This window comes from Crocodylus porosus, unplaced genomic scaffold (assembly GCF_001723895.1).
Source record: "Crocodylus porosus isolate Cpor-Errol unplaced genomic scaffold, CroPor_comp1, whole genome shotgun sequence".
Classification (NCBI taxonomy): Eukaryota; Metazoa; Chordata; order Crocodylia; family Crocodylidae; genus Crocodylus; species Crocodylus porosus.
The window spans coordinates 6,405,719-6,421,689 of NW_017728935.1; the positions used below are offsets into that span (position 1 = coordinate 6,405,719).

Here is a 15,971-nt window from a genome sequence, read left to right on the forward strand (position 1 = left end):
TTGGCTAAAGCATAAAGAATAATTACACTCAACCGCATGAACAATGATTACAGAATTATGCAACTGATTAACCATGACATACATGTAATTACTAATGAGTTTGATAAAATTTTAATTATACCTTGTTCTTCGGGGCATTCAGCAAGGCATGAAAATAATAATCATGTCGCTCTCTGTCACAGATGATTGCTCCAGCCAGGGGAGCCGCGCCAGGCCAGGCAGCCCTCGACGGCGCCGCCACGCTGCGCCGCCACGCTGCGCCGGGGCAGGTGCTCCAGAGAGCAGCCGGCAGGGAGGGGAAGGGGGGGCCTCCGAAAGCCACCCCTGGATGCCTGGAGACCAGCCCCATGCAGCCAGGGCTTAGGAGGCAGCTGTGTCCTCGGGGAGGAAGTCCCACGGTGCCCGCGGGGCCTGGCGCAGCCGTGCAGACCTACCTTGGTGGTTTTCACTTTGTTGCCACTGCTGCAGCTCCATCCTGACAAGTCCGGCAGCACCTTACACTCTTCCCCTTCGAGACACGGCTCCATCTGGCACCACCACTTCTGAAGGACGATGGAGGCTGCCGGGAAGGGGGAGAGAGGGCCAGTGAGCAATGGGTCGCGGGGTGCACGTGGCCGGGGCACTGGGCGACAGGTGGGGAGATGCTGGGGATTGCTGGAGGTGCTCGCTGGGCTCTGCATGCGGGAGGCATGCATGCAGAAGACTGTCCAGGACTTCCCGAATAAAAAACCTGGGGGCCTGGAGGGTTCACGCATGCTCCCCACTCCAGTCACACCAGCCTCCCCGTCTCACTCCGTTTCCCGGTGCAAAAAGGCAAGGGAGAAGGGAGAGAAACCTACCTAATGCAGCACGAAAGCTGGCCACGTTTTGGGCCATTGTGACTCAAACCCTCCCACTGGCTGCGAAGGGAAATTAAACTTCCCCACCAGCCTCTTTAGGGGTTTAGAAAAATGACTGTGAAGTCTCCCTGCTGCCTTCCTGGCCTGCCCTGCCGATCCCCGAGGGAGACACGAGCCGAGACCAGAGCTGCGCCGGGCGGGGGGCCGTACGCGCACCCTACCCCAGAGGCGGGACACGCCGGGATGCAGGCCCAGAGACCTGCCCCAGGACGCAGAGCAGGGCCGCGTGGAGACGGGCCAAGTGCGTCATCTCACGGGACCCCGCTGCTGCTGAGGGGCCAGACGGGGCAGTGGGAGGGCTGCGGGTGCTTGGGGCATCCTGCCTGCGCGGCAGGTGAGCAGGGATGGGGGACGACACCGTCTCAGGCATGCAAAAGCAAAGAGGCCAGCGCTGGCTGGGAACGGGGACGCTCCCCAGCCAAAAGCACGCGACCTACGGAGGAGTTTGGGCCGCCTCCGTTCCCGCGCGCCTCGCCTCGGAAAGCCAGGCCCCTTCGCGGAGCCGTGCGGCCAGCGCAGCTCCCGCGCCCGCACTCACCGTCCACGCAGGAGGGAGCTGCGCGGGTCGTCCCCGCCACCTGCCCGGGGAAGCAGGAGCATTTCACCGTCTGGGAGCGCTCCTCGATCTTGTTCCTATTGCAGCAGCGGTGGGCGGCGATGACTTCGCACGTGCCAGGCTCCACGCGCACTGCCGGGAGGGAAGCGAGCACACGTCAGGCAGGCGGGACCGGCCCGCGCACGGCTTCCCTGCTCCTCTCCCCGCACCGTCAAAACGCTGAGAGACAGAGAGCACTCAAGTGCTGGTGTATGACCCCCGGGGCCGGCGTCGCGCCGCCATTTCCACCAGGAACGGCCCATTTTGTGACCGAGTTCTTGCGTGGGCGGTGGGCTGTCTCTTCAGCGTTCAGACAGACAGACCGAGGCAGCGTCCGCGTCTGGACCGCGGGTCTGCTGCTGCCGTCCGCACCCCGCGCTCTCCCTCTAGCCACCGCGACTCCCTGGGCCCAGGTCTTCCATCGGGCGGCCGCAGCCGTGGCCCTGCGTGCCGGCAGCCAGCGTCTGCAGAGCCGGCTATTGCCCTGGGGCAGCTCATCTCCTCTTGAACATCTCCAAGGTAGGGGAAAGCACCACCTCTCTTGGACTCTGATATGTCCTCCATAGGAGGTCTATATTGAGCAGATCCTTTTTGGTATTGGGTGGTGGAACCGGAGCGTGCTCCATCCACTCCATGCATTGACCTGGTATTCAAGTGCTTCCAGGACTGGTGCAAAAAAACAGGAAAAAAAAAAAAAAAAAGCCTCTCTCCTCGGCCTCCCTCGTGAGCAGCAGGCTGGCGGCCAGGCACATGCACGGCCCGTCATTCCTGCTCGGCCTCTGCCCTGGTCCCTGGCTCTCGCCTACATCGCGACGCAGCAGCCCCAGCTTGTGCCAGGCTGCGTCAGGAAGGTAACTCTGCTGGAGCCGTTCGACATCTCCATCCCGGAAAGGCAGAGATTCAAGCGCAGGCCCCTCTGCTCCCCAGTGCAGCAAGATGCCGAGTTCAACGCGGCCCCCCGTTTCCCGCCGGGTGAAGCTCGTGGACACGGTAGCGGCCGGTCAAGCGGGAAACGCACGCGTGTCTCCGCGGCCGGGGTCGCAGGGCTGCTCGCTGCGGGAGCTGGCAGGGTGCACGGCTGCATCTCGCTGCCCTTCCTGGCTCGGGCAGAGCTTCTGCAGTCAAGCGGACAGGATGTAAGAGCGGACAGCAGCCTTCCCGAAAGCCACGGGGGGCTGGATACATCCCAGTAGTCCGGAGAGGCTGCTCCGTGGACTCTCGCTGGTTTGTGCCTGGCTGAGAAGCTGAATCCCACGGTCCCCCCCAGCACAACCCGTCCCGCTCTGTGCCCGCTACGGCTACAGGGCCTCAGTCGAGTCAGGCAGCCAGCAGCAGTGGCCTGGCATTCGGTGGCTCAGGATCCAGGACACCCTAACGCACGCGGGACGGCACGTCCTGCAGAGCCCGAGACGCCAGGGGTTAAGCTCGATATGCCAGCGTGCCCAGCGCTGTCGGGCGTGCAGTCGGTACAGGTTTTGCAATTACCACCGGTTCTATTTGGTTTTATTTATTGTTATTTCATGGTCATTTTCTGCTAATGAACCGCCGCTTTCATTCCTGCCCATAATAATTACACAATTACCTATCCTGGAAGTACTTCGTAATAACATCTCTGGCCATAAATTTTACTCTCCCTTTTAAATGCCATCATAATTCAGTTTTAATGAAGGTTTGATTCAAAATGAAACGATGGACTTTGGTGACGGCAAAGAGGAAAGCAGCTCGTTACTGAGTGCACACAGCTGGGTTTGTAAATGGGATTTCCAAATAAGCCAAGGAGTAATCGAGGATCCTCGGCTCTGGCTAATTGTGAGCATTCGTGCAGACGGCAAAGGCCCCTGCTGTGCTGGCTCTCCCCGGAGCAAGGGTGTCGTTGCCGGGTCTCCCTCCCCTGGCCAGGCCGCCTGGCGAGAGCTGCCGGTCCCCTCCGCACCCTGCTCCCCAGCCCAGCCCGGCCTCGCCGTCCCTAGCAGGAGGGTTTGGCCAGCTCAGCCCATGGCTCCAGGACCGGCCTCCTGCCTGCTGCTCTGAAGTGCTCCCCTTTGCTGTCCCCAGGCAGCCTCGAGCTGGCGATTTCCCGTCTTGGGACGTAACTGCCTGGGAAATGTGCTTGCAGCTGGGCACGAGTCCCCAGCACAGGCCCAGGCTTGTTAGCGCTCCTGAAGGGCTTGCTCCCGATGAAGCCTCAGGCTGCGTTCAAAGGGCCGGGAGCCTTTCTCTCACGTGCACACGGCAGCCCCACAGCCCCGGGGGCTGGCACCGATAGCAGGAATTGCTGCTCTCCTCGGAGGAAATCACAGGCCCCCTCCCCGGCACCGCTACAGCCTGTGCCCGCTGGGCAGCAACGGCGGGGACCGAGAGCTGGCACCCCGGCTGTCTGGGAGCCGGGGAAGAGGATGGCGAGGCGGCAGGACGCTCTCCTGACCCCCCCGCTGCGGGCGAGGGGAGAACAGGGCTGGGGCAGGGGCGCGGCGCTAAGAGCTGTCTTCTCTTCCCCATTCAGGCCCCCACCTGCTGTGGGCTACATGCCCCCTTTGCCGCGTCCTGATTTCACACGGGCACCGGCAAGGAGCCAGCACCAGCGCCCGAGGGCCTGTCCCCTCCCAGCCTGCCGGCTGCACGCCGGGGCACAGCTCTGCCCCTGCCCGAGCGCCCGGCAAGCGGCTGCTGCGGAGGCAGGGGAGCGCGCTCCGGCCACGCTGCCACTGCTGCAGGCGTCGGGTCAGCCGCGCACCAGCTCCGGGTGTGAAGCAGCGCCAGACACCTCCACGGTCGCGGTCACAGCCGCGAGCGCTCGGGGAAGGTGCTGCCCTCCCGGCGCCAGCTCTGGGACAGCAGAGAGGGGATGCACGCAGGCAGGCCTGTCTCTTGCTGCGGGCTGGCTCATGCTGGCAGCAAGGGCTGGGATCTCAGCAGATCACCCGTAATGCAGGGCGCGACAACGGCTTCCCACAACGGAGTTTGCCGAACTGCGCCCAGGCTCGCCGTGGACCCACGGCAGCCAGGACCTGGGCTCTGCCACCGCCCTGCTACGCGCCCCGGGGCCTGTCACTGCCTCCCCTGCCCCTTGTGTGTCCGCTCGGCTCCCGCCCTCCCAGGACAGGTCAGTGCGTGCCGTGAGCCATCTGCATTCGGGGCCCTGCGTGGTACAACTCTACTACTAGTATCCGCTAAATAATTAACATGCTCAACTCACTACTGCCTTTTATGCATGCATTATTGAGGAGGCTTTCGGAGAGAGGCAGACCTGTTTTTATTGCTCATTACCACTGCCCCTCTGGTGGGACTTTCGCTGCATCATCACACGGAGGCTGCAGAGCAGCTCTGCTACACGCCACGCACACGCCAAGACGTGTCCTGACAGGTGATGAGAGGCAGCGCAGGGCATACTGTCAGCAACAGCGGGGCCTGGGCCCAGCGACCCCAGCCGTGGCTGTGGCCCTAAATGAGCGCCCGAGGCCTGAAGCCGGGGTTTTCTTAGCAGCATCAGGCAGAAAGGGCCCTCCCAAGAAGGCAGGGAGCAGGGGGCGGGAAACCTGGACTTGCAGCCCATCTCGAGGAGAAACGGGGGTGTGCAGCTCCACACCAGAGAGATCCCTCCTTCCAGCGCCGGGGAAGCTGGGGAGGGCACAGAAAAGCAACCGTGCTGTACAAATGCAAGTTGGGCCTGGCTCCGGCCACATCCCTGCGTTACCAGCCGGCGTCATGCCTGAGCAACGACCGTGAGATTTGGCCTATCCTGGGATTGTTTTATGCAGGTAAACCTTGCTCATGCGCACACCCATGCGCATGCATGTGCACAAGAGAGAGGAGCGTGCCGATTTATCCCGTTGCACTTGTGCTTGTGCAGTGCAGGGAAACACGGCCGATTTCACATCCCGAAAATCCCACTGGCGGTTGCTCCAGTGCCATCGGGTGAGCTGCGGCCGTTTCCGTTCTGGGCCTCCCTGTTCGGGCTCCACGTGGCAGCCGCGGGAGCGGTGGATGCCTGCCGCTTTGGAAATCAGGCCACCTATTCAGATGCCTAATTATAGGCACCCAAGTGTGAACGTGTGTCACTCTGTCTCTGCTCACGCGTTGCTCTGGCAGGAGCAAAGATCTCCCAAGAGCATCTCCGGCAGTCATCCTGGTGATCCCCAGCTCCGACGCCCGGCACTGAAGGCACGGCACGATTTCCACCTTGTCGGTTCAAATCGGTGCGGAGCGAGGTCTGATAGCCGCGATCAGCCTGGCCTCCTCCACGCGGCGGCAGTAACAGCCCGAGCATCACCTGGCAATCAAGCCCCCCTCGGAGCTGTCGAGCCAGGCACCACCCGCCTCGTGTCTGTCTCCCAGCAAGCTCCAGCCAGCCCGGCGACTGTCTGATGTGAAGGTTTCCCCAGGCAGGAGCGGTTTCAGGCCCCGGCTTCCCTTGGGGCAATCCCGTGACAGACCACATCTGGGAGGCGCCTCGGGTAGACCCCGGATATCCCGGACGCCCCGAGCTGTGGCCGAACGCAGCTCCAGAGATGAGGACGCAGGTTTATCTTCACATTAGCCTGTCACTGGTTAGAAAGGGGGTAGAGCAGGTAACTGCTGACGGGCTCGTTGGCAGAGTCTCTGGACGATGCGTTTTGGGTTTAAGCAATGCGGGTGGGGATTATAGGCTTAGAGCTGCTTTCGCTGGCAGGGAAAAGGATGACAGAAGTAGGACAGGGGTTAGGTACAGGGTCATGCAAACACCGGAGCCTTTTCAGGTTAACCCGTAGCAATCTCCTATCCCGAGCGCAGAGGGCATCGGAGCAGGCCGTCTCCGCTGCAGCCGCGCCAGCTCTCGCTGCTGCAGTCACAGGTCTCTTGAGGTTGCAGTGAAACCCCGGTCCTGGTGCTTCGGGCCTCTGCTGCCTTTGCTCCTCTCCGCATGCACGCCGGATCCAGGAGCTGGCCTGAAGGTCCGTCCCGGCAGCCAGGCAGGGGGAGGCTGCTCTGGCTGGACCGGAGCGCGGCGGTGCGGGCAGGAGGTGCCCGTGCTCCTGAAATGCAGGGCAGGCAGTAGCCAAACCAGGACAAGTGGGATCACGTGGATCAGAGCCCTTTTTGCTTTCCCCTCCCCACAAAAACCAGTCTGCCCATTGCAAGCAAGGGGTTTGCCTTCACGCTGGAAAGGGATGCTGCAGAAGAAAAGCACGGTGTCTGCAACCAGTCGGCAGGGCTAAGCACGGAGGGCCCCGATGACTGCCTTTGCTCCCCCCAGACAGGCGCTGCTTAGTCTCGTCTCTCCGCAGCTCCTCCCGCGGCCAGCGAGACAAGGGGCCACAGGGCCTGGGCACGCTGCAGGCTGCTGAGATGCCCTCGAGCCTGTGCATCCCCAAGGCCGAAGGCACGCAGCTATTTGGGTCTAACTGGAGCGCCTGGGAAGCGCCCAGAGGCTGCGTGCCCTCCACGCCGCTTGCTTTAGATATGGCACCAGCGGCGGGCTACGACCGTGTCCTGCGGACTCGGATAGGCGGGTGGGTGGGCAACGATGGGGGTCATTTTAACCCCTCTCAGGCTGCCCAGGTGCCTCTCCTCCCAGCACCACAGACCCTCACAAGTCAGGCGGCCACACGTGAGGCAGCGCTCGCCCCATGCAGCACCACGCTGCACCGAGGCCCCAGCCCTTTAATACCACCTCCGCGCCGGCACTGCCAGCTGCACAGCGCTGCCTCTGCAACGCAGAGAGGAGCTGAAACCCACAGCCCCACGCCGAGCCTCGCTGCCTGACAGGGCTGGATGATACCAGAGCTCTTCTTATCTTGAAAGTCCTGCGTTAGCCTCCTCGGATGCCCAGTGCCGGGCGGAGAAAGAACGAGAGGTCGAGCCGACGCTCGCGGCTTCCTGCCTTATCAAACTTCTGCTTCAGATCTGCGTTCCCGCTCTCGAGAAAACCACATCGGCTCTGCAAAACATAGATCTCGAACACAGAGATGTGCCCCACCATCTCGCTGAAACCCACGGGCAGGGAGCGTTTGATACGGACGTTCGCAGCGCGCCGTACGACTGGATGACAAATGAACATGTCGGAGCTGAGGTGGTGTGATTTTCAGCTCGGCGTCAGCTTGCGCTCCGCTCGCATTTCAAGATTAACTTCACAAGTGGAGGGCTAAAGAATTTATATTTTTAATGAAAGCTTAAAAGTCTGGAGCAGCTCTTCGATGACAGCCCTATTTCACGACAATCCCGGTGACCCGCGTGGCAGCGGTGCTGACTAACGGTGCTCGTAAATCAAAAATTAACGTGGTAATAACCTGAAAATACAGGCGCTGCTTTGGTTTTGGCTACTGTCACCGAGTGATTCAGTTTTCAAATCCTAATGATGAGATCCCAGGAATGGTTAGGCTCACCAAACAATCACTCTCAAGGAACACATTTTAAAATATTTACAAGTTATAACCCAGCCAGCGGATTTACTGGAAAACAGCCCAGGGCGTTCGCCCCGTTCTCTCCGGCGGGAAGCAGTGAGTCTGCTGGGGCCTTATCGTGCAATCGGTGTAACACCCCCCGCTCCCGCGTCGGTGCCGCCTGCAGCACAGCCTTCCCCACAGCCCCTCAGACTGCAGAGAAAACGCCGTTCCCACTGCGCCCGGCGGGCCCGCGTGGCGCTGGCTTTGCCGTGGCACTGGTGGAAAGCAGAGCCACGCTGCACGGACCCCGCGAGGCGCTGGGCCAAGCACTTTCTGAATGCTGAAGACAGTGCCGCGCCCCCCCTGCCTGGCCATCTACTGCAACAGGGCCAGCCCTCCCTCTGCTTCAGTACAACGCGGGGGGGGCTGGATTAGCGAGGCCTTGCCCACGCCAGAGCCAGGAGCGGAGCCTGTGATGCCACGTGGTTGCCTGGGCCCACCCGCAGACCCCGCCGCTGGTCCCACGGCTTCGAGCGGCCAGGGCGCGAGCTCATCCTACCTGAATGGCTTCTGTGGTGGGAGGAGGCCAGCGTCAGTCTTCCCCATAGCGTGATAAGGCAGAGAGTGAGCACAAATCCCCATCTGCTCAAGCTGCGTATGTCTCTCTCACTCATTCTGCCAGAAGCACAAAGAGAGAGGGAAGAGATGCAGAAAGCAAGAAGTGCCGTAACTCGGAGCAGGGCCGGGGAAAGGAAGGGCAACGAAGGCAGCGCCGACACGCCAGCATCCCTGTGCGGTGCACACGGCAGAACAAAAGAAGCCCGGGCACTACCCTCGTGGTGGTCCCAGAGCACATGCATGCACGTATGTGCAAATACACAGCTGTGCACACGTGTGCACATGCGCACGCGCCCCCTTCTGAATTTGCTCTTTGCACAGCACTTTGAGTGCTGTTCTTAAAGCTGCGTGGCCAGTGAAAGCGCAAAAAGAAGATGCTGCCTGAATGACAGCGGGGCAAAGTTACCTACCTCTTACTGGGGTCTTGCAGCTGGTGCCGGTTCCTCTGCCAACCTCAGACAGACTAGGTCTTCACCAAGAAGGGAAAACATCAGTGCACCTGAAAGCAGGGAGAGAAAAACAACCACATTGGCAACGATACCCTCCACGAGGCTCCCGCCTGGGAGAATCATGCACCCTGGGAAGACGCTGTCTTGGGATCACCTATGGCTGCGATTATCCAGGCAGACATAGAGCTGCTCCTGCTCCAGGCAGCCGTCAGGCATGGCTCTATCAGGGGTCCTGTGTGGCAGGATGCAGCGGCTGTGATCCTGGCCTCGCCTGCCACACCTGCAACGTGGCGACTCCATGGGTGTCGGGGGTTTGCTCCCGGTCTGGACCGGGGTAATTGATAGCTGTCTCAGCTCCTACTGCACATGGAGAGCAGTGCATGAAATACATGCAGCGACGCCGCCTTCGTGCAGGGGCTAAACATGCCTTCGGCAACAGCTGGGGGGTCTCTGCTGTGCCGGGGTTGGACTGGGCCAGGGCGCAGCAGCCTCGGCTCCCGAGAGCCTGCATCTCAGCGGACAAGGGCTCAGAGATGGGGGCTAGCGTTATCTCCCGGGATGCAGATCAAAGGTATGGCCACAAACAGCTGACCCCAGGTAAGTTTGGGTGTGAACACAGAGGAGGGCGCTGCCCATGCACCATCGCACCCCACGGAACTTTCACTGAGGCACAAGGGCCTCCTGAGGGGTGAGAGTGCACTCGCGGGCGGCAGCTGCCGAGCACACGCACCCCCGAGCTCGCCTCACGCTAGCCATGTGCCCCAATGTCCCGTGCTCCCGTGGGGCATTCTTCCCCCAGGCACATGCACACTGCTCACTTCACAAGGCCAGCAGAAAGGCCTCCACCTTTAAATATTCCTTTCCCTCAGGCCTAAAATACAGCACATCATTATCACCTGCTTATCGCCCTGAATACTTGAGCCAGGGGAAAAATCCAGGCTGCTAGCAGGGGCGAAGCTCCAAGAGCCGGATCCTGACAGCACGGAGGGGCACAAGCCGTGAGGAGGCTGCACCCAGGTTTCTGGGGAGGAAAAAGCCATCCCCTCCCGCGGTGCCACCTCCTATGCTGGACCCAGACGGGCTGCAGCGAGGAGCGCACCAGGGCCTCGTGCATGAGGAGGGGGCTGCCCGGGGCTCAGGGGCTAGGACCTGGCCCAAGGGCACGGGGAGCCTGACAGAGGCAGCTGAGCCCTGGTGTCCTGAGGGTGCGGTCTGTCCACCTCCTTTATCATCCTCTGCCTTCGACCCATTCCCCTTCACTTTTATCGCCTCTGGCCCTGCAGCTGGGAGCTGCTGCAGCCTCTGAGCACGAGCCGCAAGCCCCCGCTCTGCTCCTGCAAAGCAAAGTGGCAATTCCCGGGCTGGTTCATCGCCTGCCGGGGCCTCGCGGGGCCCCAGGGCAAATAACGCCATAAACTGGAGTGGAGGGCAGCACTCGTGAAAGACGAGCTGGAGAGCCAGTAAATACCGTCCGCGCGATGCAGGTGCTCACAGCGGCTGGGCTCACGTTGGAGCCGAGACAGGGAGCCAGGCCCAGGCTCGGTACAGCAAAGGGGATCAGCTGTCTCCTCTCCATGGCCCAGCGCCTCTCTGGGGCTTCTTGCTGGAGGGGCTGGTCCAGGCCTTGCCACCGCCGGGGGCCCGTGATGCTCACACGCCGTGCACCAGGCGGGGTCCCCTCTGCACTGCATAACTCTGGGGGCCCAGTGCATCAGTAAAATCCCCTGCCAGATCCAAAAGACCCTGCCCAGCAGCCCCTACCCGCCAGCCTCTGCACCCAGCTCACAGCCCAACTGCGCGGGGCAGGGAGCCGAGCCGATGGCAGGGCTACGGGCCACATCCTGAGCCAGGCACAGCCCCCCACACTCCCTGCTCCAACCCCAGAGGGGCAAGACACAGCCAAGGAGCCTGGCTCTGACCCTATCCCCCTGCCCCGTGCGCCTGCAGTGCTGGTGGCCAGATCCCAGAGGCAGAGACAAACAGCGGAGACACGCGCAGCTCTTTGCATGCCCGGCGCTGGTTGCTGCCAGCAACAGAAACACGATCTTGTGGGCTGTGAGGGGCTCCGAAAGTGCCCGCCCCAGAGCAGCAAGGCAGGGCTGGCTGTGGCACTGTGATGGCAGCACCTGGTCCCCCAGCCCCGCACCTCGCAGCTCCCCTGCCTCTAAGCCGGCCTCGGTAATTGTCCTAGAAGCCGAAAGGATTAGCGCCGGAAGGGCGCTCGGGAGGTCCCACCCAGTCCGCCCCCCTGCCCACAGCAGGACCGGCCCCAACTCCATCGTCCCAGCCAGGGCTCTGTCCACCCGGGTCTTCAACGCCTCCAAGGACGAGACTCGCCACCGCCAGGGCAGCCTGTTCCACTGCTTCACCACCCCCCCCGGGAGCTAAAGGCTGTTATTCAATCCTCCTCAGCCTTCCCTTCTCCAGGCTGAACTGGCAGGGTCTGATCCTGCAGTCTGACCACTCTTCCTGGAGACACCTAAATAATCCCTTTGCTGGGGGTGCTGGAGGGGGGCAGATGCAGGCACCCTTAGGAACATCTGCAGCGACTCAGCTTTGGCGACAGCGGGCACGGAGGCCGTTGCAGTGACCCAGGCAGCTCGGAGCCCGTGTGCTTTGGGGGTGCGGGCACCAGTCCTCCTCCCCCTTGCACCACCAGCACTCAAGGCCTGAGAAGTTCTGCTTCCAGGGCTTCATTCTGCACCACCAATTTGGAAAGAGGCTGCTGCCTGTTTTGATTAGATTGCAAAAATAACCTCCCCTGCAACCAGCCTCCAAGGCAAGACTTTCCTGCGGAAACACCTGAACTTTGGCACAAACTCCTGTCCTGGCCGAAATTTGTTTTGGGTGATCAAGACCCATTGTTAAAACTGTACTAGATCTCCCCAGTAGTCTGGTGGTAAGGGTGCTACCCTGGGGGGCAAAGATGGTGGGTTCAAGCCCCCCCAGTGACTGGAGCCCTTGGGTCTCTCAGTCTGTAGCAGTACCTGTGGCCAGGTGCAGGCAAGGAGGTTGACCTGTGTGGTAGCAAATGGGGGAAAAAGCAGTGATGGGAGATGGAGGGAAAGTTGAGGGCTTTTTAGGCGGAGATGGGACTGGGACGAGCAACCTGGATTAAGGACAACAACAAGTCCTTTTTTAAATACATCGGGGGCAAAGGGAAGGTACCGGGTAACGTGGGGCCCCTGCAAGACACGCTAGGAAATGTGGTCGTCACACCAGATGACAAAGCCAACATACTTAACGACTCTTTGCCTCCATTTTCCTGAGCAGGGACTAGATGGGCCCCCCCACCAGCCCCAGGGGAGGCGCACCCAGGCCCGGGGTCAGGGCGGATCGAGTCAGGCAGCGTCTGGTGGGACTGGACGTGTTCAAGTCAGCGGGTCCGGATGATCTCCACCCCCGAGTGCTGCGGGAATTGGCTGCGGTCATTGTGGGACCCTGGCACGGCTGTACGAGCACTCGTGGGGCTCTGGTGTGGGGCTGGAGGACTGGAAGAGGCCAACGTGGTTCCCATCTTCAAAAAGGAGAGGAAAGAGGACCCGGGGAAGTATAGGCCAGTTAGTCTTACCTCGATTCTGGGCAACCTTTTTAAAAGAGAGTTATCCTGGCGCATGTCCACGAGGCGCCGGGGGGGAGATGATGCTCAGGGGCAACCAACACGGGTCCACTAGCGGCAGGTCCTGTCAGACCAGCCTGGTGGCCTCCTACGACCAGGTCACCCAATCCTTGGACCCAGGGGTAGCAGTGGACGTAGTCTTCCCGGACTTTTGGGAGGCCTTCGACACGGTCTCTCACCCCGTTCTCATTAAGAAACTGGGGGGCTGCGGTGTCGACCCCCACACAGTCAGATGTGTCGCCAACTGGCGGGAGGGCCGCACCCAGAGAGCGGTGGTGGACGGGTCATGTCCGACCTGGGGGGACGTGGGCAGTGGGGTCCCCCGGGGCTCAGTCCTCGGGCCCGCACGGTTCAACATCTTCATCAGCGGCTTGGACGAGGGGGTCATTCAGGCTAGACATCAGGAGGCACGACTTCACGGTCAGGGCGGCTAGGAGCTGGGACTAACTTCCAAGAGAAGTGGTGCTGGCCCCTACCCTGGGGGTCTTTAAGGGGCGGCTGGGTGTACACCTTGCCGGGGTCATCCGGCCCCAGTACTCTTTCCTGCCAAGGCAGGGGTCGGACTCGATGATCTGCTCAGGTCCCTTCCGACCCGACCGACTATGAAACTGTGAGAATGAGCCCAGCGCTGGCACACTGTGAAACCTGGAGGCAGCTTGGGGCAGATGGGCAACCAGGACCCGGGCCCTGCTCCTAGCTCTGCCGCTGACCTGCCGTGAGACCTGAGCGTCACTCCAGCCTGTGCCTGCCGGTCCAGTGAGCGCACAGGCTCCGTGCCAAGCGCTGAGTGTCCAGCACGGAGGGACCCTGGGCTCGGCCGTGGCTTTTGAGTACCACAACAGCCCAAACGTCTAACAAGAGCCATGCCGCAGGACAGGCCTGAGCAATGAGGGCTCTGGGGGAGGCAAGTAAACCCATGACCTGAGGTTCTCTCCTGGGGGGCCCGTCCTGGCCCCAGCAGAGGTGGCACAGCTGATACTCGTAGTCTGCGGTGCACAATGCCCCAGCAGCCAACACCCCCGCCGGCGCATCCCAGCCCGTTCGGCAGCTGGTGCTGAGTCCACCAGTCATTAGCATTCAGGACCACAGCCACAGCCGTGGTGCATCATCCAAGGGGAAGGGGAATAAACTTGCCCCGGCGCCCGCAGATGCCCTGCTAGCTTCCCTGCACCCGGGAGCTGGAGCGTGGCTGAGCCACGGACAGCCCAGGATGCGCTGCATCCAGCTGCGCACATCTGGCTTCCCACTGCAGGACACATCTGGCTGCTGGAGGAGGGAGAGAAAGGCAGGGGGCTCTGCTCACCTCTTGCATCTCTCCCAGCGAGCTGCCCTCCTCTCGCTCTTGTTAGCACGTGGAAAGCAGGGAGAGCCTGACCGCAAGGACACGCGTGTGCCTGGAGAGGCTCGTGCCACACGGCCGGCAACAGCAATGAGGCAGGAGAGTGGGCCAGGAGCGGGGTGAGATGGTGTCTGGAAAGGCTCATTTCCCAAAGTGTCGCCCGGCTGAGCTCAAGCCCACGCACCCTCTGCCTGCTCCGTGCCACGCGGGGCCCTGACAGACACTGGCGGGCAAGCTATATTTAGTAGAGAAAGGCTGAGCTGTTTGTCAGAGCTATGAAAGTATAAATAAATTACAGACCTATCAATAATGCATCCCGCCCCATCCAAACTATACTTAGACAAGGAGCTGGCGTGCCACGCTGAGGAGGGTAGGGGTGGCCTGGCTCCCAGGAGAGCTCGTGGGGAGGCTGAGCAGCGCCGGGGCCACGATCCCAAAGAACTGCAGCTCTGGGCTCTCTCAGGCCGAGCCCCCTCCTCAGACCAGCCTCCGTAGGGCTGGACGGCCCTTCCCCTGAGAGAGCTCTGCCCCTGGGGACAGCTGCTCCAGAGGCATCGGTGCGTCCCACGGCAGCAGGGCTGGCTTGGACACGGCAGCTTGGGGAAGGCATGCACCATATCCCACCCAGCCCTCCCTCCAGGGACGCCCGCAGGCTTGCTTCCAATGCCAGTGAACCAGCAGAGGCGGCAGTGGTGGGACCGGAGGGAGCTAGAGCAGCGGGGCAGCCGGGAGCTGGACCCCTGTGCCCCGGGGAGCACGGGGGAGTCTCCTCCCCGCTTCCCTTCCTGACTCCATCCCCTTCCCCCAACCCGCTCCCACTGGCACAAACTTCTTGTTTTTTCAACTATTTTTCATAGTCCAGATCAAATTAGCCAAATCAGTTCTAAATTATATCGGTTGAGCAGATTGCAGTTGTTCCAAAAACCGTATCGACTGAGCAGGCAGAAACTCAATCGTTCCAAGGCCGGGTATGGTGCTACATCCTCCATCCCAGACCCATTACCCTGGGACTTCATATCTCCCAAATCCATTGGCAGGCATCCTACTTGCAGGCCCAAGCCCAGAGGTCTTGGGGTTCGGATGTCCCCACATGCTACAGGCAAGCATCCTCCGTCCCAGCCAGCTTCCACCGTGACGCCCGCCGCTGGGCTCCACCAGCGAGGTGTGCCACGGAGCCCGCCGCCGACGGCACCGCGTGGTCGTGACAAGTCCCGTTAGAGGTGGTGGGCTCCGGTCAGAAGGGGCCCGGATAGGCGTGCTACGGACCTGCCGCCGGCCTGCACCGCTCTGCACGCCCTGGGATTCCCTTTGTCCAGCCCCACGGGGCTGCTTGCGGGGCCCGGCCTGCACCGATGGAGCCAACGCAGCCGCAGCAGAGCAGACGAGACGCTCTGCAGCTCCCACAATTCAGGGCCAGCTACCGAACGGATCAGGACTTCGGTCTGCATCACCAGGCCTCTTCTCTTCCCTGCCTACCATGCCCTGGCACTGCAGCAGGTTCGCTTCATTTTGCACTGCATTCATTAAGAGCAGTGCAGAGCTGCATGCAAGGCAGGGCAAGGAGAGTTAGCAAAGGTGAGGCCCCAGCAGCCGCAGAAATGAGGATCTCAGCTTGGAAGCGGGGACTTTGCCTTTGCAGAAGGACGTGCGGGACTGAGGCTTTTGGGGACAGGGAGGGAGGAGGTCAAGCAGTATTTAGCACACTGGATCTCCAGTCGCCCGCTCCCACCGCAGCTCCGTTTGCAACGTGGTCCGAGGCCCAGCCGTGCTAATGAGGGACTCTGTCACACTGAATTACGCTCAGAGGTTAGGAAGCCTGGTGCATTATTAGCACAGGTCTGTGAGAGCTGGGGAATGACACCTAGCAACGTCCCCTGCAGCAACGAGAAGGGGCTGGGGGTGGGCTTCAACACGGTGCGTCCCAAAGCAGCACCGACAGCCCCCGCCTGTGGCCTCCCCTTGCCCCGTGTTGGGAGGACTGCTCCAACACCGGCTCGTCTGGCATCTCCAGGAGCCTCCGCAAAGGGACCGGCCCCAATGCCTGCCCTTCGGACGGCGCCCGGCAGCGCGACCCCAAGCCGCGGGGCGGG

At 61.7% G+C, this 15,971-nt stretch overlaps 1 protein-coding gene across 1 annotated transcript in view; it reads right to left on the reverse strand.

Annotated features, from left to right (window-relative positions):
- FAM19A3 (family with sequence similarity 19 member A3, C-C motif chemokine like) overlaps positions 1-8,992 on the reverse strand; it is an 11,529-nt gene extending 2,537 nt beyond the window's left edge. Inside the window, exons 1-4 of the mRNA XM_019546817.1 lie at positions 8,885-8,992; positions 8,416-8,531; positions 1,438-1,587; positions 435-559 (exon numbers count right to left, since the gene is read on the reverse strand). Coding sequence (XP_019402362.1) covers positions 435-559; positions 1,438-1,587; positions 8,416-8,530 — 390 coding nt within the window. The 5' untranslated portion in view covers position 8,531; positions 8,885-8,992. The remainder of the gene's footprint in view (positions 1-434; positions 560-1,437; positions 1,588-8,415; positions 8,532-8,884) is intronic.
- Positions 8,993-15,971: the final 6,979 nt, after the last annotated feature.